At 37.0% G+C, this 26180-nt stretch overlaps 1 protein-coding gene across 2 annotated transcripts; it reads right to left on the reverse strand.

Moving 5' to 3' along the window:
• Positions 1 to 5880: 5880 nt before the first annotated feature.
• Positions 5881 to 25794, reverse strand: LOC144615444 (EF-hand calcium-binding domain-containing protein 13-like). Of its 2 annotated transcripts, XM_081794925.1 has the most exons (6): positions 25688 to 25794; positions 21201 to 21361; positions 12015 to 12129; positions 9367 to 9497; positions 8488 to 8570; positions 5881 to 6404 (listed from the first exon to the last, which is right to left on the reverse strand). In XM_081794925.1, the coding sequence occupies exons 1-6, from the start codon at positions 25715 to 25717 to the stop codon at positions 6148 to 6150; spliced, it is 777 nt and encodes a 258-aa protein (XP_081651051.1). In that variant the 5' UTR covers positions 25718 to 25794; the 3' UTR covers positions 5881 to 6147. The 2 variants fall into 2 exon arrangements, with proteins under 2 accessions (XP_081651051.1, XP_081651052.1); XM_081794926.1 differs by lacking the exon at positions 5881 to 6404 and having other exon boundaries at positions 8471 to 8570.
• Between the last annotated feature and the right edge of the window lie 386 nt (positions 25795 to 26180).

Consider the following 26180-nt stretch of genomic DNA (forward strand, 5'->3'; position numbering starts at 1 on the left):
CTAAAAATTAAAAACAGAACTATCATATCATCCAGCAAGCTCACTTTTGGATATATACCCAAAGGAAATAAAAGCACTGTCTCAAAGAGCTATGTGCACTTCAAACATTGCAGCATTATGCACAATAGCCAAGAAATGGAAACAGCCTAAATGCTCACCAACAGATGAATAAAGAAAATGTAACCTCTATGTATATGACATATTCTGGAGGGTGGAGGGAATGGGCAGATGTTTGTCAAAGGATACAAACTTTAGGTATAAGATGAACAAGTTCTGGGAATCTGATGTACAGCATGGTGACTATAGTTAATAATACTATATTGTATCTTTGAAATTTGCTGAGAGACTATATCCTAAGAGAGTAGTGTTCTCATCACACACAAAAAAGGTAACTATGTGAGGTGATGGAGATGTTCTTTACTTGATAGCTGGTAATCATTTCACAATGTATATGTATATCAAATCATTATGTTGTACACTTTAAATATATGCAATTTATATTTGTCAATTATATCTCAATAAAGCTGGACAAGATAACATGACTTGACATAAACCATGTTCCTATAGGTATATGCATATCCTATGACCCAGCTTCTTCATTTCTAGAAATCTATCCTATAAAAATATTTACACAAATGTGCAAGAATTGATGAACAAGGATGCTCTTTATAGCATTATTTGTAATAGCAAAAATTTTAGAGGTAACTTCACCATTAATCAATATGAGACCAATTAAAATGTATATAACAAATATCCAGGAAAAATACCTACCAAATTATTAAGTGTGTACTATGAAGAATTGTAGGGAAAGATTGAGGTGAAGAGATAATTTTCGTTTTGTAATTTGTAAACTTCTTTAAGCTAAAAATACTAACTTAAAACAAAAAAACCTTTATATTCAGTTATTAAACTTTTTCTTGTATTTGCAATTTTTACCAAGATATTCAATATAGGTCTACATTTTTTCAATGTAAAAATTAAGGAATAAAAATTTAAACTAACATATGTTATCTAAAATTGTTTGTATGGACACTAATAATGAAGCAGCAGAAAGCGAAATTAAGAAAACAATCCCATGTACAATGGCACCAAAAATAATAAAATACCAAGAATAAACTTAAGCAAGGAGGTGAAAGATCTGTACTCAGAAAACTATAAAACATTGATGAAAGAATGTGAAGATAACACAAACAAATGGAAAGACATTCCGGGCTCACGAATTAGAAGAATATTGTTAAAATATCCATACTACCCAAAGCAATCTACAAATGTAATGCAATCCCTATCAAAATACCAACAGCATTTCACAGAACTAGAACTAACAATCCTAAAATTTGTATGGAAACAGAAATGACTCCAAATAGCCAAAACAACCTTCAAAAATAAAAAGAAAGCTGGAGGTATCATAATTCCAGATTTCAAGTTATATTACAAAGCAGTAGTAATCAAACCAGTGTGGTACTGGCACAAAAATAGACACATAGATCAATGGAACAGAATAGAAAACACAGAAGTAAACATACAGTTAAATGGCCAATTAATCTTCAACAAAGGAGACAAGAATATGCATTTGGAAAAGAGAGTCCCTTCAACAAACGGTGTTGGGAAAACTGGACAGCAACATGCAACAGAATGAAACTGGACCACTTTCTTACACTATACACAAAAGTTCAAAATGGACTAAGAACTTAAATGTTAGACCTAAAACCATAAAAATCCTAATAGAGAGCAGAGGCAGTAATTTCTCTGACATCAGCCATAGCAACATCTTTTTAGATACATCTCCTGAGGCAAGGGAAACAAAAGTAAAAATAAACTACTGGGATTACCACAGAATAAAAAGCTTTGGTACAGCAAAGGAAACAACCAATAAAACTAAACAATAACCTACTGAATGGGATAAGATGTTTGCAAATGACATACCCAATAAAGGGTTAGTATCCAAAATATATAAAGAACCTATATAATTCAACACCAGAAAAACAAATAATCCATTTTAAATGGGCAGAAGACAGGAACAGACATTTCTTCAAAGAAGACCTACATATGGCCAACAGACACATGAAAAGGTGTTCAACATCACTCATCATCAGGGAAATGCAAATCAAAACCACAATGAGATATCACCTCACACCTATCAAAGTGGCTAAATTTAAAAACACAAGAAAAAACAAGTGTTAGCAATGATGTAGAAAAAAAAAAGGAACCCTTGTGCATTGTTGGTGGGAATGCAAACTGGTGTAGCCACTGTGGAATACAGTATGGAGATTCCTCAAAAAATGAAAACTACCATATGATCCAGTAATCGCACCTCTGGGAATTTACCCAAAGAATACATAAACATTAATTCATAGGTATATAGGCATCCCTATGTTTATTGCAGCATTACTTAAAATAGCCAAATTATGGGAGCAGTCCAAATGTCCATCGATAGATGAATGAAGATGTGGTGTGTGTGTGTGTGTGTGTGTGTATATATATATATATACACACACACACACACACACACACATACAATGGAATATTATTCAGCCATAAAAGGAATTAAATCTTGCCATTTGCAAAAACATGGATGGAGCTAGGGAGTATAATGCTGAGTGAAATAAGCCAGTCAGAGAAACACAAATACCATATGATTTTACTCACATGTAGAATTTATGAAACAAAACAAATGAACAAAGTGGTGGGGGGCGGGGGTGGGGAACAGGACAAACCAACAAACATACTCTTAACTATAGAGAACAAACTGGGGGTTACCAGAGGGAAAGTGGATGAGGGGATGGATGAAATAGGTGAAGGGGATGAAAAGTATACTTATCTTGATGAGCACTGTGTAATATAGGGAATTGCTGAATCACTATATTGTACACCTGAAACTAATACAACACTGTATGCTAACTAACTGGAATTAAAATAAAATAAAAACAAATAAAGTAAAATAGGTTGTATGGCTTTGGAGTAGACTTTTATCTTTCTGTCCCTCAGTTTCCCCAATGGTAAATCCAGGTAATTGGAAGAAACTCCATCTGAAGTCTTGAAATCTAAAGTTCTAAAGATTTATTGCTTTGAATTTCTTTTTTTTTTTTTTTAATTTTTTTTTTCAACGTTTTTTATTTATTTTGGGGACAGAGAGAGACAGAGCATGAACGGGGGAGGGGCAGAGAGAGAGGGAGACACAGAATCGGAAACAGGCTCCAGGCTCCGAGCCATCAGTCCAGAGCCTGACGCAGGGCTCGAACTCACAGACCGCGAGATCGTGACCTGGCTGAAGTCGGACGCTCAACCGACTGCGCCACCCAGGTGCCCCTGAATTTCTAATAACAGTATTACTTAAAAGCCTTAAAATGTTCACATCCTTTGACCTAGCAATTTCAATTTTAGTAACCTATCTTTTGCCTGATGAGATAAAGAGAAAAAACCCAGCTTATAACAGCAAAAATATTAGAAATAACATATTTATTTAGATTATTTGTTATATAGCTTATTTTTCAAAACAATTTGTTTTTGTGCTTTGATCTGTTCCACAGAATAATTCACAGCTGCCAAAAGCCAAGCTCTCCAACCAGCCTGATGGCAGGGCCCGGGCGGTGGACGGATCGGGACTGCATGGCGGCGCACCGACAGCGAAGCTTCTCGTACTCCTGCTTTTATGTAATTTGGCCTTAGCATTGGTCAGGGAAGCCCCCCTACCAATGAAAGTACCTGGGGATTTGTCGGTTGGGGAATTGCCCATGACAGGCCCCCTGGGAAAAGGACCACGGGGGAAAGAAATAAGATTCCGCAGGGAAATTATGCGGGCCTATATCCAGCCCTTGCCACCCCCTGTAAAGACTCCCCTACCTAAAGGAAGGATAGCCCCATATATTTCCCAGCCAGGGAGGGGGACAAATGGATTTGAAATCCCCACCCTGGCAACAAAGGAATGTATCTATGGATACAAATTACTCCAACCCTAGGCCCACTTGGCCCCCAGGAGGCATTCCAGATGATAACTGGACCTGGTGGGTTAAGGTACAGAATGGTTCATTAGTTCCTAGGTATACACTGTCTCCCTGGGAGCGCATAAGGCGTGGGTTCCCAGGGCCGTCTTGGCTCCCTCCTGGCACCCCGGACCAAAGCGAATAACTTTTGTTCCTTATACGCAAATGGTTCAAAGAAACAATTAAGAAGTCATGTCCCTGTAAATGTTCCACTTGAGGTGTTGAGAGATAGATGACCTTTCATGAAAATAGCAAAGCAAATGCTTTATAGACTATAAATAAACATAGATACATAATGAAAATAATATGAAGAAATTAATCAATTTCTTGTAACGTTACAAGAAAATAACCATGTTGTCCCTTAATGGGTGATTACACAAAGGAACATTTTTAGAATTAGGTAAAGCCAAGAAACATAGATGACGCACGCTACAAGGAAATTGCTAACAAACATAATGCCACGGTTGCCGCAATAAAGCGGCCAGTCTAACACACTGTTGTTGTCCGTGTCCATTTGTTATTTTCGCCGACACCGTGAATCCTTCAGGAACCCCAGGACCTGCTGGGGCTGGACCCTGGCACACAGCCATTTAAAAAGGCAGTGTTGGGGTGCCTGGGTGGCTCAGTCGGTTAAGCGTCCAACCTCGGCTCAGGTCATGATCTTGCGGTTTGTGAGTTCGAGCCCCACGCCCGGGCTCTGTGCTGACAGCTCAGAGCCTGGAGCCTGCTTCTGCTTCTGTGTCTCCCACTCTCTCTGCCCCTCCCCCACTCATGCTCTGTCTCTCTCTCAAAAATGAATAAATGTTATTAAACATTTAAAAAGGCAGTGTGGATCTGTATTTATTTACATGGAAAGTTGCCTAACATATAAAGTTAATAGAAAAAGGTAACAAAATTGTATGCATGTGAGTCAACATATATTTTTTCTAATTATGTGTTTATGCATATGTATATACCACAGTTACACACATACACGCACACACATGCTTAGAAAAATCCTAGAAAAATATATGTAAAAATACCAAAGTTCAGCTCTGGGTAGTGGGATTACACATAAGTTTTATTTTCTCCTTTCTATTCTCCTATGCTTTCAGAGAATAAAGTTATTTCCACTTTGAATAATTATTTTAATAATAAATCTCCAAAAAATTATATGTCAAGAGAATTAACATATGGATAAATAAACATGTCAGAAAAAATAGAGTTGCTTTTTAGTCTTTCTAAAAGTTAGATTTATATTTATTATTTTATTTTTATACCCTCTGAAAGTTGTGCACAGTAGACACTCAAAAAATGTTGGGGTGACTCGGATAGATAGACGAATGCACGCTATTGTAACTTGTCAATTCCTGTTAGGTTGCTAAGTAACGTTCTATTGGTGGTCCATTTGACTCCTAGTATTCTCCATCTACAAATTTTTTATAATAACCAATCCACATCTTTTATTTGAGTAGCTTGATGCTTTTAACCTCAGAGTATTACTGTGTCATTGTGGGTATTAAGTTTATTTTATTTCTGACCAATCCTTCAACTTATCTATACCATTTTTATTCTAAACTTATCTCTCCTCCTTAATAAGCTTGGAATGATCTGTAAATGTAATCAGTTCTCTATTTATTATTTACTTCTTTAAGTATTGGACACTGACAACAAAAGAACAATTACTTTTCCAGAGGTTTTAAAATAAAATTATTAGGATTTTGATTTGCATTTTTTTGACTACTGAGGATGGAAAATATTTTTATATGATTATTGGCTACATATATTTTCTTTTATGTGATATTCTTATCCATGTGTCTTACTCACTTTTCTATTCCATTGTTTGTTACTAATTTGTATGAGTTCTTTACACATTCTGAAAACTAACCACTAGTCACTTCTGTGAATTGCAAATATTTCCAAGTTCATAACTTGTCTTTTTACTTTAAAGTGTCTTTTGATAAATAAAAGTTCTTAATTTTAACATAAATATATTAATCTGGTCTTTTATACTCAAACACTTTTGCCTTAAGAAATCTTCCCTATCGTATGCAAGTAGCAAAAATTAAAAGTCTAAAAATATCAGATGTTGATGAAAGTATGTCATAATCCAATCTAGTAATCAACCAATCCAATTGTACCGGAGGCCCAATTTTTTAATATTATCGTAAATGTGCAAAAAAAGTTTTTAGAACATATTATAAAGCTTAGCTTTCCTATGATGTGTAATTAATCTGACCAACATAGAACTTACATCCATGTTTGCAAACCTTAAACTAATAATGAAAACACAAAACTTACCATCAATATCAACAGTCTTTAGTGCCTTTTGCATTTCCGAATCACTTATAAAAATCTTCAAGGTGTGATGGATCATTGGCAGATCATTCACATAAATTTTACCACTTTGAATTTTGCTAAAAATTTTACAGGCCTTCTGAAGTGCTAAATACACACGACAAAACGGTTAATTAATTCAAACGAATAATTATCGTCAACCCCGCTACACTCTCTCCCAATGAAAAAAACAACAATGATCAGTAAAGGAAGAAAGAGGAGCAAGTCTTTGTGTTCTAATTCTTTGCTTTAAAATCAATCTCATGATTTCTTTAGGTATGTCTAGAGTTAATGACCTCCAAGTCTACAAGTTTCCTAAACAACTCTCAGAAACTGAGAAAAGTCATGCAAAGCTCACATAGCAAAGGCAGTCACCATTTTCCCTGGGAATGTTTAAATCCTTCTTCCATGCTCCCATATCACTTGGTACATATCTCAGACAAAGCTATTGGTATTGTGATTGCTTGCATGTCAATATCCCTCACTCAACTATCAGGCTCTAGGGGGCAAGATTTTTCATTCTTCAAGTGCCAGTGTCTACTTCAGAACAGATCCTCAAAAAATGTCTGTTGAATTAAACTGAATTTAGTTCAGTGGGTACTACCCTTAGTTTTCAGAAAAAGAGGTGCTAGATGACAGTGCTAAATACCAGAGAAAGACTAACATATTGATAACAATGTGTTTTTTTTAATGTTTACTTATTCTTGAGAGAGAGAGAGAAACAGAGTGCAAGCTGGGGAGGGGCAGAGAGAGAGCGGGAGACACAGAGTCTGAAGCAGGCTCCAGGCTCTGAGCTGTCAGAACAACCTATGTGAGGCTCGAACCCATGAACTGCAAAATCATGACCAGGGCCGAAGTTGGACGCTTAACCGACTGAGCCACCCAGGCGCCCCACGATGGCTTTAATAACAGGAGTTTTAGTAGAGTATTAGGGGTGGAAACCAGGTTTCAGTGAAATAGGAAGTAAATAAATAATTAAGGAAACCAACTCTTTCAAGAAGCTTCTTTGAAAAACATAGAGTATAATATTGACACAGTCCCTGAGGAAGCATAAGAAAATTCAATGAAAGAAAATTAAGAGTGAAGGGATTAGTGACATGAAAGGGACTCTTCTCCAATGAGAAAATAGGGAAGGCTATGGATGTTGTTTACAATCCTAACAGTTCTCCTCATGAGGAAAACTTTTTTTCCTTTTTTTCTGTATCTATATGAGATGATGGATATTAATTAAACTTACTGTGGTAATCATCTCACAACATATGTAAGTCAAGTCATTATGCTATACACCTTAAACTTACACAGTGCTACATCTTAATTATATCCCAATAAAACTGGAGGATAAAAGATGTCTGGGGCACATGGGTGAGTCAGTTGATTAAGCATCCAACTGCAGCTCAGGTCATAATCTCGTGGTTCGTGAGTTCAAGCCCCACATTGGGCTGTGTGCTGACAGCTCAGAGCCTGGAGCCTGCTTACGATTCTGTGTCTCCCTCTCTCTCTGCCCCTCCCCTGCTCACGTTCTGTCTGTCTGTCTCTCTCTCTCAAACATAAATAAACATTAAAAATTAAAAAAAAAAAGGAAAAGATGCCTAACATAGGGGCACCTGGCTGGCTCAGTTAGTAGAACACGCAACTTCTGATCTCAGGGTTGTGAGTTTAAGGCCCACGTTGAGCACAGAGATTACTTATGAAAAAAAAAAAATAAAAAGATGCCTAATATGATGATCAGAAAGGAAAAATATGCTAAATGACTCCATAAATATAAAGGAGAGGCCCAAGATACGGGAGAGTTCAGTGTCAAGAAGTGAAGGGGGAAAAAAAAAGAAGTGAAGGGTACTATGTACCAAGAACTAAGTCCTAGTAAAATCAGTGACTCTAGTGCTTACTAATATATTCATTGGATGTAATATTCACACTTTTTTCCCAAAATATTTTAACTAAAATAAGCACATATGTTACATTTTGCCTATCAATATAACAGAAGATATTTCTAAAAAAAGACATTTATGAATCCTTATTTTACCTAGTTTGCTTATGCTTACTCACAGACTACAGCATTTGTCACATCATGTAATATTAGTTGATATCATATGCCATTAGGAGTAAAGAAAGCGACACTAATCACTGAAACAATTTCTAAAATGTACACAATCAGGTAATTTATTCAAGAAGTTCTAGAATCTATTATTACCGCTTAATTCTTGTGAGTGTAAGTGTCCTTGAGGTACTTCATTATATGATGTCTTGCAGAGGCTAGAAACCATTTCCCTTTTCCTGTCAAAGAAACAGCCACATTAGAAAGCAGCACAAAAACGAAACAAAACACCACACACACAAAATATTTATGCCATTTTTCCATTAAAATATTAGCAAACCTATCAACAGTTTGAGATTCTCCAGTCTCTTACTCCATAAAAACCTTTGTTAAAAGACCATCCAAGTGATAGTGAATTATATACTCTTCATCCCAGAATTCCCACCTTGCTTCTTTTAGACATCTCTCTATGGAGCAGAATTTACCCTGGTCAGTAAGCAGTGCCCATGATTCACTATCCTTTGGCTGTCGTCCAATTTTTGCTACTCTTAATTCAAGTCACAGCAAATTTTATAGAAAGTTATTATAGAAAGGAAAAACAAGAGTATCTTTAAATAGCAAAGAATCCCAGATTCCACAACCTGTCAGTAAAAATTTTTTGAAAAGATGATTTATCTAATCACCTAACATGTAAATAACTCAAATCATAGAATGTTAGTGTTAGAAGAAATCTCAAGGGTCCGTCTAGTACAAGATTCTTGTACAGATGTGGAGACTGAGGCCCAGAGATATAAAGTGAATTGTACAAGAGCCTAAGCTAGCAAGTGAGGTCAATAAGGACCCAACGTTAAGTTTTTGAATTCCACATACAGTGATCTTAGCTCTACGCCACCCTCCCTAGAGCATAGTCTTAGTTTGCACAAACTATTTTGCATACTTTATGTGGAAATGATAGACGATTCTGAAAAGAAAAACCCAAATCTTAATGCAACATTTAAGGGGAAAAAAAAAAAAAAACAACAATGATTTAAATACCGAATAATTGAGGAAGATGTACAAAGGGGTGATAAAGTCTTGTGAACACTGTACTGATTCGGAAACTTGAGTGAAGACCTTTCTTTCTTAGTCATCTTCTCCTTCAACAGCTTCACTGAGGAAGAGGCAATCTAGAGCCAAATGCAGGAATGTTGGTGCCTGAGATCACACTGGTAAACCAGCATTACTGGAAAATAAACCTCTTAAAAAGATAGCTAATCATATCTGGGTTCCTCACTGATGTAAAATTGCTTTTTGTAATGGAATTAGAGTTTACATACACTAAAATTTTAAATAAACTATAGAATTTTTTTTGCAGAGTCATGTTTTTCTAAGTATGCAACTAAACCACCTTATTAATGTCGTGTCAATTTAAAATAGTGGATTTCACAAAGCAGGGCAAATCTATGGTATAGTGAAGAGAAGACCACCAGATTCTAGGCTACATATATGGGCTTTGACTAGATGAGCAAAATAATGTGGAGAATCAACACAGTTATTCAAATAACACAGGTACTTATGCTTTAAATCATCCTCATGACTGAGAAAATTATCCACTTAACATGTATATGCATAAGCATGATTCAAAAGTGGCAAGTAGCTGGGTAGACAGAAAAGCATCACTTTAGAAAATGAGGACTGTAGTAATAGGTGTCTTCAATTTTACGTGGAGCCTAGAACCTTGTTTACATGGAGTCTAGGCCCCTTTTGAAGCACAGAAGTATGCAGAGTAAAATCTGTCTTTGTCTCAGCTCCAGGCTGGAAAAAAAAGAGAGAGAGAGAGAAGAAAGAGTACTCCTCTGGATTAGTTATAGTGATAGATCTACCCACACAAGTACAGAACTCAAATCTACACTAAATATGTGGGGTAGGAGAATAGAAACCAAAAAAGTCATTTAAAGTTGTCCCATGTTCATCACATCTCTGAAGTGCAGTGCAGAAGAGAATTCAAATTCTCTTGGAGGAGAATACTCTAGATCCAGACTCACGTGAGATTCCCACAGATTTAGATCAACAATATATGAGAAAATAAACAAAAAGTACAAAGCACCCAAGGACATAAGTTAATGAGTAAGAAGCAGACAAAGCAATAAACAGAAGATTTAGATCCACCAGGGACTTTATATTATATTTATCAGGTATCAGTCTTGAAACAACTAAAGAACATGACCAAAAAACACGACATAAGGCAGATTATAAGAAGAACCAAATGGGGGTTCCAGGGTGGCTCAGTCGGTTGAGCGTCTGACTTCGGCTCGGGTCATGATCTGGCGGTTTGTGAGTTCAAGCCCCGCGTCAGGCTCTGTGCGCAAAGCTCAAAGCCTGGAGCCTGCTTCAGATTCTGTGTCTCCCTCTCTCTCTGCCTCTCCCCTGCTCATGCTCTGTCTCTCTCTGTCTCTCAAAAATAAATAAATGTTAAAAAAAAAATTCTTTTTAAAAAGAAGAACCAGGGGCGCCTGGGTGGCTCAGTTGGTTGAACGTCCGACTTCGGCTCAGGTCATGATCTCGCGGTCCATGAGTTCCAGCCCCGCATCGGGCCCTGTGCTGACTGACAGCTCAGAGCCTGGAGCCTGTTTCAGATTCTGTGTCTCCCTCTCTCTCTGACCCTCCCCCGTTCATGCTCTGTCTCGCTCTGTCTCAAAAATAAATAAACGTTAAAAAAAATTTTTTTTTAATTAAAAAAAAAGAAGAACCAAATAAAGTTTCTAGAGGTAAAAAATATAAGCACTGAAATTAAATTCTCAATAGACAATTTAAACTAGAGATTATATTCAGCTGGAGAAAGATAAACGAGAAAGCAGATGGGAGAAATTACCCAGATGAGATAGACAGTATATCTAAGTACATCATATAGTGAATGAAGCAGGCTGAATGGTGGCCCCAAAAAGATAGGTCCATGTCCTAATCCTTGGAACCTGTATATGTGACTTTATTTGGATAAAAGGTCTGTGGAGAGGGAACAAAGTTAAGGATCTCAAGATGAGATATACAATGAAGTGTTTATAAAAATGGAAGGAGACTTGAGATATAAACACAGGGGAGAAGACCATATATAGAGCAAGATGGGGGCCAAGATTAAAGTTATGCTGCCACAGCCAAGGAATGCTCAGGGTCACTGTTACAACAGCAGAAGTGTTAACAGAGAGTATAGTAATAAAAATAAAGATCTAATGGAGAAGGAAGGGGAAAATGTCATATTCTTCTGAATGGGTTCCTTGTTACATTTTTTGTAAAAAAAAAAAAAAAAAAAAAAAAGAAGAAGGAGGAGGAGGAGGAGGAAGAAAAAGAGGAGGAACAGGGGAAGGAAGAGAAAGAAGAAGAAATATTTAAGATTGTGACATTTCAGGGGTACCTAGGTGGCTCAGTAGGTTAAGTGTCTGCACAAATTTCAGTTAAGGTCATGATCTCATGGTCATGAGATCAAGTCCACGTCAGGCTCCAGGCTGGGTGTGGAGCCTGCTTAGGATTCTCTCTCTCCCTTTTCCTCTGCCCCTCTGCCCCTTTCCCCTGCTCACACTCTCTCTCTCTTCTCAAAAAAAAAATGATTTTGATTGATGTGACATTTCAATACTTGGACTAAAATGTGATGGAATGTTTGAAAGCTAAAAACAATGCTCAAAAGTAAAACATTTTCAGATCATATGTACCTCAGTTCTTTCAGTATGCAACTGTACTTGTAAACTTTTCTTTCTTCTGAACTTTTTCTCTCCTGAAAAATCAGAGGATTTCTCTTCTCCACAGAGGAATATTGATGTTTCATACCTAAATTGCACAGAAAATTGGAATAATTCCTGAGTTGCTTTTTTTCTTACTTTTTCTTTTTTTCATCTTTTACCTATAGAAAATTTCAAGCATATACAAAAGTAGACAGACTAATGTGATGATTGGGGCGACTGGGTGGGTCAGTCGGTTAAGTGACTTTGGTTCAGATCATGATCTCATGGTTCATGGGTTGGAGCCCCGCATTGGGCTCTGTGCTGACAGTTCAGGGTCTGGAGCCTGCTTCAGATTCTGTGTCTCCCTCTCTCTCTGTCCCTCCCCCACTCATGCTCTGTCTCTGTCTCTCAAAAATAAATAGACGTGAAAAAGAATAATGTGACAATCTTCCCATGTACCCATCACCCAGCTTCAATAATAGGCAATCCTATTTCAGCTATATCCCTACTCCAGTTTCTTATTATTTTGAAGCAAATTCCAACATCATATTATTTCATGAGTGAAAATTTTAATATTAATTTCTACAAGGTGCTTTTTCTTTTATTTTTGAAAAAAAAAATTTAATGTTTATTTGTGAGAGAGGCAGCGCACAAGCAGAGGAAGGGCAGAGAGAGAGAGAGAGAGAGAGAGAGAAAGAGAGACAGAATCCGAAGCAGGCCCCAGGCTCCCAACGCAGGGCTCGAACTCACAAACTGCGAGATCATGACCTGAGCAGAAGTCAGACGCTTAATAAGCCACCCAGGTGCCCCAAGGTGTTTTTTCTTTTAAAAAACCACATTTAAAACACAATTATGACACCCTAAAAGTTAACAATAATTTCTTAGTATCATCAAACATGGTCAGTGTTCAAATTTCCAATTGTTTCATAAATGTCAAAATTTATTAACACTCTGCATAAGGATTCAGTAAGGTCACCATTACAGTTTGTTGATTGATGTGTCTTTTAGATCTCTTTTTTTATCTATAGGCTCTTTTTCCAAGTCTTTTATCATCCTCATTATCACTATTGCCAGGCAATTTGTACTATAGATTTTCCAGTCTGGATTTTGCTAATTATATCACCATGGTTGTAGAATTTTAAAGACTTGATCAGATTAACTTCAACAGATTAAGTGTTGAACCACTAAACTGTACACCTAAAACTAGTACTATACTATATGTTAACTGGAATTCAAATTAAAACTTAAAAAAGATAGCCAGGTGATTTTAACGTGTAGATAAATTTGATAGTCACTATGCAAACCACAGGCTTGTTCCTATTCAGAACTCCCATCAATTGGTCTATAACTCAGTATTTTATAAGAAATACCTTATTCTTCCTTATAAAGGAACTAAAAGCAAAACTAAAAGCTCTTTAGCAGAAGTGGCTCCTTTTTAGAGTAACCTGCTATACAAGGGCTACTTAAGTAATACAAAGGACAATGATAGGATTGAATCTATAACATCTTCAGATGAATTTGGCCCCAAGCAAAATTGTGATGTAGAGGTAATTTTTATCATGCACCTACCTCAACTGCCCTTCCTTAGCAGGTACCTTGCCCTTTTGACTCTCTATCCCTTTAAATCTAATCCCATGAATTCCTGCCCTGAGAGTGCCATTACCTTGCTCTTAGCCCCCCTGAATCTGCCCTATTATTAGTCTCCTCTGCAGTCCTCCACTCACAAAGGGAATGACTTTAACTCTTTTGATTACGACCCAGAGTATAAAATACATTTCTATTGAGATGTAGTACACATATACAAAGAGAGAGAACTGAAGTAATTTCACAAAATAATACTTATTATGTGAAAAACACTCTAGTGTCTTCAATATTATTCAAATTTCTTTTTAAACAAAATACCAGTTAGTGACCTCCTAAGTTGATTTTATAACACACAAGTGAGTCATAATCTAGAATCTACTGCTACTTTATATCACCCATCCTCTCCCCATATATCTCCATTGAGATCTTCATATTTCTGGAATAATTATGATTTCCACATTACTACATGATTTTTCAAATCCTTTATTATTTTTCTAAAGTATAAGTGTGTTTATGTTATGAGCTGCCTCAAACATTTTACAGAATTGGGATGACTTACTATAAATAATGAATAAGTGAAAACATTTGTTCTGTATCCTATTCTCCTAGGGCATTGTGTCTCCCAGGTAACCTAGTTTATACAGTGCTAATGAAAGAATGTAAAGGAACACTTCCACCATCTCCCATTCCTTCCTAGGTGACAAGTTTTATTGCGATGTTCTAGAAATAATTATTTTGCCTTTTGTCACTGAACATAAAGGAATAGTGGGATTCTCCATGAGATTATCACCAGATTTGTCAGCAGGAACCTTGCAGGCCAGAAGGCAGTGGTATGGTATATTTAAAATCCTGGGGGCAAAAAAAACCAAAAACAAAAACTTGCCAACCAAGAGTACTCTACCCCCCAAAGCTGTCCTACAGAACCGAAAGACAGATAGTTTCCCAGACGACAAAAAAAAAAAAAAAAAAAGGCTAAAGGAGTTCATCACACTAGATAGACTGACCTTATAAGAAATGTTAAAGTGGGGGTGCCGAGGTGGCTCAGTCGGTTGAACGTCCACCTTCAGCTCAGGTCACGATCGCATAGCTCGTGAGTTCGAGCCCCATGTCAGGTTCTGTGCTCAAAGCTCAGAGCCTGGAGCCTGCTTCAGATTCTGTGTCTCCCTCTCTCTCTGCCCTTCCCTTGCTCACACTGTCTCTCTCTCTCTCTCAAAAATAATAAATAAACATTAAAAAAGAAAAAAGAAATGTTAAAGGGAGTTCTTCAAGCTAAAATGAAAGGATGCTAATTAGTAACATGAAAACAAATGAAAGTGTAAATCTCACTGGTAGAGGTAAACATATAGTTAAATTCAGAATACTGAAATCTTGTAATGGTGGAAGGTAAATCACATATAACTCTCACATAAAGGTTAAAAGATAAATGTATTAAAAACAACAATAATCTGTTAATGGATACACAAATATAAAAAGATGTAAGTGGTGACATCAAAAACAAAATGAGAGTGAGGTGTTAAAATGCTGAACTTTTGTATACATTTGAAGTTAAGTTGTTACCAGTTTAAAATAGGCTTATAAGATGTTTTAAATTTTTTTTTTTTAACGTTTATTTATTTTTGAGACAGAGAGAGACAGAGCATGAATGTGAGTGTCAGAGAGAGGGAGACACAGAATCTGAAACAGGCTCCAGGCTCTGAGCTGTCAGCACAGAGCCCGACGCGGGGCTCAAACTCACGGACCGCGAGATCATGACCTGAGCCGAAGTCGGACGCTTAACCGACTGAGCCACCCAGGCGCCCCAATGTTTTATATAAGCCTTATGGTAACCACAAAGCAGAAACCTACAGTAAATATACAAAAGATAAAAAGAAAGGAATCAAAGTATATCACTAGAAGGGCACCTGGCTGGCTCAGTCAGTGGAACATGTGATTCTTGATCTCGAGGTTGTAAGTTTGAGCCCCACATTGGTTGTAAAGATTACTTAAAAGTTAAAAAATATAATTTTAAGTATATCACTAGAGAAAATCATCAAATCACAAAGGGAGAGAGTAAGAGGAAGAAAGGAACAAAGAAAACAAGCAACCAAGCCAGAAAACAAGCAACAAAATGGCAACAGTAAGTCCATACCTATCAATAATCACCTTCAATGTAAATGGACTAAATTCTCCAATCAAAAGACAGAGTGGCTGAATAGATTAAAAGAAAAAAAAAAAAAGACCCAAATATCTGCTGCCTCCTAGAGACTCCCTGTAGCTTTAAGGACACTTATAGACTGAAAGTGAAGGGATGGAAAAAGATATTCCATGAAAATGGAAACCAAAAGAGGGCAAATCTAGCTATAGTCATATTAGACAAAATAAATTTCAATAAATATTTTTTGTTTTTTGCTTTTTTAATTTTTTTAATGTTTGTTTATTTTTGAGAGAAAGAGACACACAGAGAGTGAGCGGGGGAGGGGCAGAGACAGAGGGAGACACTGAATCCAAAGCAGGCTCCAGGCTCTGAGCTGTCAGCACAGAGAGCAACACGGGGCTCAAACCCATGAACCATGGGATCATGGCCTGAGCGAACGTCAGTCACTTAACCAACTGAGCCACCCAGGCACCCCTCAATACGTGTTTTTTTTTTAATGTTTATTTTTGAGAGAGAGAGACAGAGCATGATTGAGGGAGGGGCAGAGAGAGAGAGGGAGACACAGAATCTGAATCTGAGCTGTCAGCACAGAACCCCATGTGGAGCTCCAATTCACGAACCGTGAGAGCATGAACTGAGCTGAAGTTGGACGCTTAACTGACTGAGCCACCCAGGTGCTCCCATCAATGGATGTTGTTTTTTTTTTAATGTTTATTTATTTTTGAGAGAGACAGAGACAGAATGCAAGTGGGTTAGGGGCAGAAAGACAGGGAGACACAGAACCCGAAGCAGACTCCAGGCTCTGAGCTGTCAGTACAGAGCCTGATGTGGGGCTCAAACCCACGAGCTGTGAGATCATGACCTGAGCCAAAGTCGGACGCTCAACCGACTGAGCCACTCATGTGTCCCTCAATGTATGTTTTTAAGCCAAAAATTACAACAAGAGACAAACAAGAATCATTACATAATGATAAAGGGGTGAATTAATCAAGAGGATATAGCAATTGCAGTGTTTATGTATCCAATATTAGAGCATCTAAACATACAAAACAAATACTAACAGATCTGAAGGGAGAAATAGACAGCAATGCAGCAATAGTAAGGGACACTTAAATACCCCCACTTTCAACAGTAGATAGACTAACTAGAGAAAAATGAAGGAGAACATTGAACTTCAACTATACTGGAAACCAAATGGACCTAACAGACATATAGAGAGCATTCTATCCAACAGCAGCAGCATATACATTCTCCTCAAGCACACATGCAACATTCTCCAGGATAGATAATTTGTTAGGCCACCAAACAAGTCTTTAAAATCTTAAGAAGACTGAAATCATATCAAACATCTTCTGTGACCACAAAGGTATAAAACAAGAAATCAATTACAAGAAAAAAAATGAAAAAAATGACATATGTAGCGATTAAACAATATGTTCCTGAACAACCAATTGGTCAAAGAGAAAATCAAAAGGGAAATAAAAAATACCTGGAGACAAAGTAAATGAAAACACAGTATACCAAAACTTATTGGATGCAGCAAAAGCTGTTCTAAGAAAAATGTTTATAGAGATAAACACCTACATAAAGAAAAAAGAGGGGCACCTGGGTGGCTCAGTTGGTTGAGAGTCCGATCGGCTCAGGTCATGATCTCACATGACAGCTGATAGCACAGAGCCTGGAGCCTGCTTTGGATTCTGTGTCTCCCTCTCTCTCTGCCCCTCCCCCACTCACACTCTGTCTCTGTGTCTCAAAAATGGATAAACGTTAAAAAATAAAACTTAAAAAAAAGAAAAAAGAAAGATCTCGAATAAACAACTTAATTTTATACCTCAAGGAACTGGAAGGGAAAAAGGAACTAAGCCCAAAGTTAATAGAAGGAAGGAAATAACAAAGCTCAGAAATATAGACTAAAAAGACAATAGAAAAGATAAAAGAAGCTAAGAGTTTGTCTTTTGAAAAAATAATCAAAATTGACAAATCTTACTAGACTAAGAAAAAAAGAAAAGTCTCAAATAAAATCAGAAATAAAGAGGAGACATTCAACTGATAACAGAAATACTAAAGCTCATAAGAAATTACTATGAACAATTATATGCCAACAAATTAGATAACCTAAAAGAAATTTATAAATTTCTAGAAACATACAAGACTGAATCATGAAGACATAGAAAATGTGAACAGACCAATTATTAGTAAGGAGATTGAATCAGTAATCAAAGACCTCCCAACAAAGTCCAAGATGGCTTCACTGGTGATTTCTACTAAACATTTAAGAATTAACACCAATCCTTCTCAAACTCTTCCCAAAAACTGAAGAGGAGGGAACACTTCCAAACTTGTTTTATGAGGCCAACACTACGGGTAACAAAACCAGACAAGGACACTACAAGAAAAGAAATCTGCCGTCCAATATCCCTGATAAACATAGATGCAAAAATTCTCAACGCAATATTTCAATAGTACATTATATTAGTACAATATTATTACAATACAATATTAATACTAATTAGTACAATACAATACTAATATTGTACAGTATTAGTACAATATGCTAATATTTCAATTGTACATTAAGAGGATCATAGACCATGATCTAGTGGGATTTACTTCTGGAATTCAAGGATGGTTCAACATAGGCAAAAAGGTAAATGTGATACCCCACAATATAGGGAAAAACCCATTCTTCTTCTGTGTTTCTCCTTTACTCCTCCATGACTACCACACTCACAACACTTCTGACACCAGATGTGTGAGGTATTCTTCCCCACCACCAAGCAATTCTCTGCCACACCAACTGGGTGTGGCACCAACTGGGTCCTACAATTTACCTCAATTCTAACACTATCTACCTGGATATACTGTCAGATTCCACAGGTTAAGGGATCAGTCCCACAAGACTGCTCCCACCCCACTTGTGCCAATCACAACTCCAGATTGTGACCTGTGCTTCGGACTCATCACCTATAAATGAGAGGCTCCCAAAAGACCCTCCTTGGATTTGATTAATTTGCTAGAAGAGCTCACAGAACTTAGAAAAATAGTTACATATGTTTACCAGTTTATTTTTTAAAATATGATAAAAGATACAGGTGAATAGCCAGATGAAGGGATACATAGGGCAATGTCTGGCAGGATCTTAGCACAGGAGCTTCTGTCCCCAAGGATTTGGGAGGACATCAGCCTCCTGGTATGTGGATGTGTTTACCAACCTGGAAGATCTCTGAATAGGCCTATACTATTGAGATTTTTATGGAGGCTTATTCATGTAGGTAGGATCAATTATTAATTCCATTTCCAGTCCCCTTCCCCTCTCTGGAGAACTTCTAGGTTGGTGAACACATCCACAGACTAGGAGGGTGACACATCCCAACCCCATGGGGACAGAAGCTCCTGTGCTTGGGACCCTCCCAAACCTCACCCAATGAATATCTTCATGTGACTATTCTTCTGTATACTCAGTCATGTCCTTTAATAAACTGCTGAACATAAATGTGTCCCTGAGTTCTGTGAGATGCTCTAGCAATTAATTAAACCTGAGTAGGGGTCATGGGGACCTCTGATTTGTACCCAAGTCAAACAGATTACAAAATCAATAGACAAAAATCAGTTGTATTTCTATACACTAACAAGAAACTATCAGAAAGATAAATTAAGAAAACAATCCCATTTACAATAGCATCAAAAAACAAAATACTTAGAAACAGATTTAACCAAGGAGGTGAAAGATGAGTACACTGAAAACCATAAAACATTAATGAAAAACACTGAAGAAGACACAAATAAATGGCAGGATGTTTTGTGTTTGTGGACTGGAAGAATTAATATTTTTAAAATGTCTTATACTACCCAAAGTGATTTATATATTAAATGCAATTCCTGTCCAAATTCCACTGGCATTTTTTGCACAGAAGTAGAATAAATAATCCTAAAATTTGTATAGAATCACAAGAGACCTCAAAGAGCTAAAGCAATTTTGAAAAGGAAATAGTAACACTTGTAGAACATAGTAAGCTCTTCGACATTGGACAATAATGTTTTGGATTTGACACAAAAAGCAAAGGCAACAAAAGCAAAATTAACAAGCGGGACTACATCAAACTAAAAAGTTTCTGGACAGCAAAGGAAACCATCAGCAAAATGAAAAGGGAATCTATAGAATGGGAGAAAATATTTGCAAACCATATATCTGATGAGTCAATATTCAAATATACAAGGAATTCATACAACTCAATAACATAAATAATCCAATTTTAAAAGGACTTGAATAGACATTTTTCCAAAAAAAGACATACAAATGGCCGACAGGTATATGAAATGGCTCACAATCGCTCATCATCAGGGAAATGCAAATCAAAACCATAATGACGTATCATCTCATACCTGCTAGAATAGCTGTTTTCAAGGAGGCAAGAAACGAGTATTGGCAAGAATGTGGAGGAAAGGAAACACTTGTGCACTGCTGGTGGGAATGTAAATTGGTGCAGCCACTATGGAAAACAATGTGGAGTTTCCTCAAAAAATTAAAAATATAACTACAATATGATCCTGCAATTCCATTTCTGGCTATATATCTGAAGGCAATGAAAACACTCTCAAAGAGATATCTGCACTCCTATATTCATCACAGCATTATTCACAACAGCCAAGGTATGGAAACAATATAAATGTCAATCAACAGATAAATGGCTAAAGATGTGTCATCACACACACACACACACACACACACACACACACACACACACACAGGAATACTACCCAGCCATGCAACATGGATGGACCTTGAGGGCATCATGTGAAGTAAAACAGGTCAGACATAGAAAGGCAAATACTGGACGATCTTATATATATGTGGACTCTAAAAAAGCCAAATTCATAGAAACAGAGAGTAGAAGGGTGGTTTCCAGGGATGGAGGTGGGGGAAATAAGAAAAGGGAGAGGCTGGTAAAAGGGTAGAAACTTTCAGTTAAAAGATAAATAAGGTCTGTGGGCCTAATGTATAACATGGCTATAGTTGATAACACTATATTGCACAATGGAAATTTGCTAAGAGAGTAGAACCTAAGTGTTCTCACCAACATAGTAAGTAAATAAGGTAAACATGTGAAATGAGTAAAAGGTGGTAATCATTTCACAATGTAAACATATATTAAATCTTCACATTGTAGACTTAAATACATTATTTTGTCAAAAAAGACAAACTTGCAGGCATATGGATAATTGCTCTGCTGTAACTAGAAGCCCATGGTGGCTTATAGGCTTCCACATAGCTGTGAGAGAAATGAGAAAAAAAATGAAAAGAATGGCTACCTAGGAGTTAAAACTATACCAAAAGAAAGGCCACAAATATGCATGATCCTCCACACTTAGTACCTTATGAGAACACAGGAGCTACATTTTTGGTTCTCTCAAGCTTGCAGCAGTATAATTCCATTAAGTGAGTTCAGAGTTTAACTTACCTTTTTTTGTGCTCTAGCCTCAAACCCCTAATTTCATGTGAAATTGTCTTCTGTGTCATTTGAGAAAACTTGATGTCTTTCTTGTTGTCAATATGTCTCGATGGCAAGTTGGTTGCAAGAGAATTACAGCCTTCATCTGATAAATCGCTATTTTCTTCTGCCTGGGGAGTAACCAAGAGCCACAGTCAACCATGTTCTCTTTGCACAGGTAAGTTCAGTATGACCTTCTGGGTCAAATAATTCATTGTAGATAAATATTTTCTCTAAAGTGATGCTACCAGACAGAATTTTGTTGAAAAGGATTTAATTATCAGTGCATTAGTTCACATTAGGTACATGTTCTAAATGTCACCAACTATCCTTAGTGCATTATGTAGCTATAAAATGCCCAGCATTCGTGAACATAGCTAACGGTTGTGGAATCTAGTTCTTAAGGCATCTTTAAACTTACTTCATTAAATTAAAAACTCTTCTCCATGAACATAAGGGAAGGGAAGTGAAAATAATATAAAAACAGGGAGGGGGACGAAACATAAGAGACTCTTAAATATGGAGAACAAACAGAGGGTTACTGGAGGGGTTGTGGGAGGGGAGATGGGTTAAATGGGTAAGGGGCATTAAGGAGTCTCCTCCTGAAATCACTATTGCACTATATGCTAACTAACTTGGATGCAAATTAAAAATATATAAAGTAAAATTTAAAAAAATAATTAAAAAGAAATAAAAACTCTTCTCTACATCCACTATCAAGAGGATGAGAAGACAAGCCACAGACTGAGAGTAAATACTTAGAAAAGACATATTTGATAATGGGCTTTACTCAAAGTACTGTTATTCTGTATATTCAAAAATATATACAAAGAACTCTTAACAATAAGAAAAAGCACAACCCAACTTAAAAATGGGCAAAAGATCTTAACAAAGAAGACGTGCAGATGGCAAACAAGCAAATGAAAAGATCATTTGCTCAACATCATGTCAATAGGAAAGTGCAAATTAAAACATCAAGATACCACTACACATCTGTTAAAATGGCCAAATCCAAAATACTGACAAAACCAAATGCTGGCAAGGATGTGGAGCAAGAGGAACTCTTATTCATTGCTGGTGGGAATGCAAAATGGTACAACCACTTTGAAAGACAGTACTAAACATACTTATACCATATTTTGCAGCAATTACACCTTACTGGTATTTACCAAAGGAGTAGAAAACATATACCCACACAAAAACCTGCACACAGACGTTTAAAACAGCTTTATTCAGAATTGCCAGAACTTGGGGAAAAAAACAGTGCCCTTCAGCAGATGAATGGCAGTAGACTCAGTACATGAACTGTGGTACATCTAGAAAATGGAATACTATCTGGCACTAAAAAGAAAGGAACTATCAAGCCATGAAAAGACATGGAGGAAACTTAAATACATATTGCTAAGTAAAATAAGCCCATCTGCAAAGGCTACATACTATATGATTCCAACTATATGACATTCTGAATAGGTTAAACTATGAAGACTACAGAGACCAGCGGTAGTCAGTGGAGGAGGGAGAAAATGAATAAGCAGAGCACAGAAGATACGTAGGGCAGTGAAACTATTCTATATACTATAATAATGGCTACATGTCACTATACATTTGTCCAAACTCACAGAGTGCACAATACTGAATCAACCCCAATGTAAAGTATGGACTTTGGGTGATAAAGATATGTCCGTGTAGGTTTATTGATTGTAACAAATGTACCACGGTGGTGTAGGATGTTGATAGCGGAGGAGGCTGCACATGTATAGAGGCAGGGAGTATATGGGAACTCCCCACTCAACTTTGCTGTGAATCTAAAACTGCTCTAAAAAATAAAAGTCTATCGAGAAAAAAAATAAAGCAGCTATATTTCTTCTAAACAGACACCTCCCCCTCCAAAAAAGAACTAGGGCCTACGAGCAATGAACATGTTTAGAAAAAGAGGAATGAAGTGAGAAATATACTCTTTTGAAATGCGGCTGTTTGCAGGTCATCTGGGTAGCTCAGTGGGTTAAGCATCCAGCTCTTGGTTTCAGCTTAGGACATGATCTCACAGTTCATGAGTTCGAGCCCTGCATCGGGCTCTTTGCTGACAGTGCAGAGCCTGCTTGGGATTCTCTCTCTCCTTCTCTCTCTCCGCCCCTCCACTGTTCATCCTCACTTTCTCTCTCTCTCTCTCTCTCAAAAATAAAGAAACTTAAAAAAAAAAAAAAAAACATGGCTGCTTGCTTAAAACAACTGGACTGCATCTAGCTGATCAAAGGTATATTAGTTTTTAACCCCTGAACAAATTACAAAGGCCATGTATAAAGCAGATCACTAAGGGAGTTTAGAGAATCTCTATTTCTACACAAAATGTAAATTAAGGGAACTATTTCAGTGACTTTTAGGGTCTGCATACATTCATCTTACAACAGAGGCACACCTTTAACAACCTGCTTCAAAAAGGCAATCTGATTTGCTGCCCTAATATTTATTAGGAATGATGAAAAGTTTCCTAGAGATGTTGAGAAAAATGACTCAAAACAGAAACCAGGAAAATAAAAGGAGGAAGATCTAAAAAGACAGAGAGGCACAAAAACCTGTTATCAAAGACCAGATGAACAGAAGCAGTCAAATAGTGAACAGAAACTTTGATGATACAGAAAAGGAAGAAAATAATCTCTGAAATTCTGTGGTTAAAGGTGAACTGTCTGTGAAGTATAAACTACACAGTCTAAGGAAGACAAACTGGTATGATATATTAATGCTGTTAATTATTTTAACTTTTAAGAATCAGCTCTTCCAAATCAGCTCATGAGGATACAATCAACTAAGTATTAGGTATAAAAAAGTGGAACAGGTTAATAGACATATCACACTTCTTGGTACTTAGCAAGAAGCCTTGAAATTTTTTTTTTTTTTTTTTTTTTTTTGCAGGGGTGGGGGGGCGCCTGAGTGGCTCGGTTGGTTAAACATCTGACTTTTGTTTTTAATTTTTTTAATGTTTATTTATTTTTGAGAGAAAAAGAGACACAGATGAGTGGGAGAGAGGCAGAGAGAGAGGAAGACACAGAATCCAAAGCAGGCTCCAGGCTCTGAGCTGTCAGCACATAGCCCGTCGTGGGGCTTGAACCCAAGAACCATGAGATCATGATCTGAACCAAAGATGGATGCTTAACCGACTGAGCTGCCCAGGTGCCCCTAACTTTTGATTTCAGCTCAGGTCATGATCTCACAGTTTGTGAGATCCAGCCTCACACCACGCTGTCTGCTGACAGCACAGAGCCTGCTTGGGATCCTCTCTCTACTTCTCTCTGCCCCTCTCCCACTCATGTTCTCTCTAGTGCACATGTGCTCTCTCTCAAAATAAATCAATAAACGTTAAAAAAATTTTTTTTTAATTTCTTTCGGATTACAGTATAGGTACATGTCATATGGTAGCACCAGATCCATTGAAAGCGTATATTTAAAAGGTTAAGACTCTCAGTTGACAATGTTGAATTTTTCCTGAGCCTTGTGCTCCTGGAAAACAGTGAAGATTAAAGGAATCCCTTCACCCTTTTGTGTTCTGAAAAATGGCTTGCTGCAAGGAATCACCCTTTTCCCCCATAAGCTTTAGATAAAACTCACAGATGCCACCCTTGTTTACCTATGTCAAGGCCAAATATCTTCAAAATTCCTTTTCTTTCCTCTACGAAATGATTTGCTAAACTGTTTTAACCCCACTGATTAATTAGAACAAAAGGATTATTAGCCAAAATGTGGTTAAGCTTTCCTCCTTCCTCCAGGCCCCTAAAATATTCTCTGATCTGTTTATCTCATCATGCCACTCTTTCATCCCACTTCCCCCAATCCAGTTCCTAGCCTTGTTGACTCCTCTCCATGAAAGAAAAGCCATTTTTGCCTAGCCCTTGAGCTCCTTGAAGATCTTATGGTCACAGCCTTCCCTCTCCTATTTCAATAAATAGTCCCTTTCCTCCCTTGGAATAATCCTTTCGAATAAAGTCTCTCCTTACTAAGTCCGGGTTTGTTTTTTGTTTGACACAATACTGGCCAATGGATAAGAACATCTCCTGAATCACAGGGGAGAAGGCTAGAGACACTTGGTATCTTTTAGATTACCTTCTGGTTAGACTCCCACATCATTAATTATGTTACCTACAACCATTTATGTAGGTTTAAATCCTTTATTCTCCTAAAAAATTATCCCAGTCCCCTACCCCGCAAAATACTCTCAACATACACCACAGACCTCTTGATATTGCTGGGATGAAAGTTCATTATATGCCCACTAAAAGAACTCAAAACTCACCTTAGTTATTAAAAGATCCTATAATTATATTGCTCTATGAATCTGCTTACTGATTATGGGTGTGAGATAAATATAAACTAATTTTTTAATGTAAACTATTTTTAAAGAAGAAGAAGAAGAAGCAGCAGCAGCAGCAGCAGCAGCCTTTAGAAACTATTTTTGAAAAAAATACCTGGCAGAATAAAGGTACTTTACTTTCCATTTTTCAGTTTAGAGATAAATTCGGCCCTTGAGGACTCAAAGGTCTTGATGAACAAGTATGAATGAGCACAAAAGGATTTCCTGCCAAAAAAAAAAAAAAGATAAGAAAAAAATCATATGCCTGCTTAAGAGACTTAATTACATTTACCTACCTGGTTATCCCTGTAATGTAACACAGTATAATACCAAATAGATATTCCCCAAGCCATATATGTGTACAAAAACTAGAAAAAGCAGTTAGTAGATTGTAATTCGCAGGAGATCACACTGTACCTTAATTTTACCTTTTGTGGTATAAGAAGTAGAGAAATCCAAAACAAATGACATAAAAGGCAGAGAAATCCAGTTATATTTATTTATTCAAATAAACCCAGAGAAACAGAACTACTAACATAGCAGCAATTCCCAATGTTATTTAATGCTTACTATATACTAGACATTATGATGAACACTTTAACATAAAT

The sequence above is a fragment of the Panthera onca genome, unplaced genomic scaffold (genome assembly GCF_046562875.1).
Source record: "Panthera onca isolate mPanOnc1 unplaced genomic scaffold, mPanOnc1 haplotype 2 h2.h2tg000238l_path, whole genome shotgun sequence".
In the NCBI taxonomy this organism is placed as follows: domain Eukaryota; kingdom Metazoa; phylum Chordata; class Mammalia; order Carnivora; family Felidae; genus Panthera; species Panthera onca.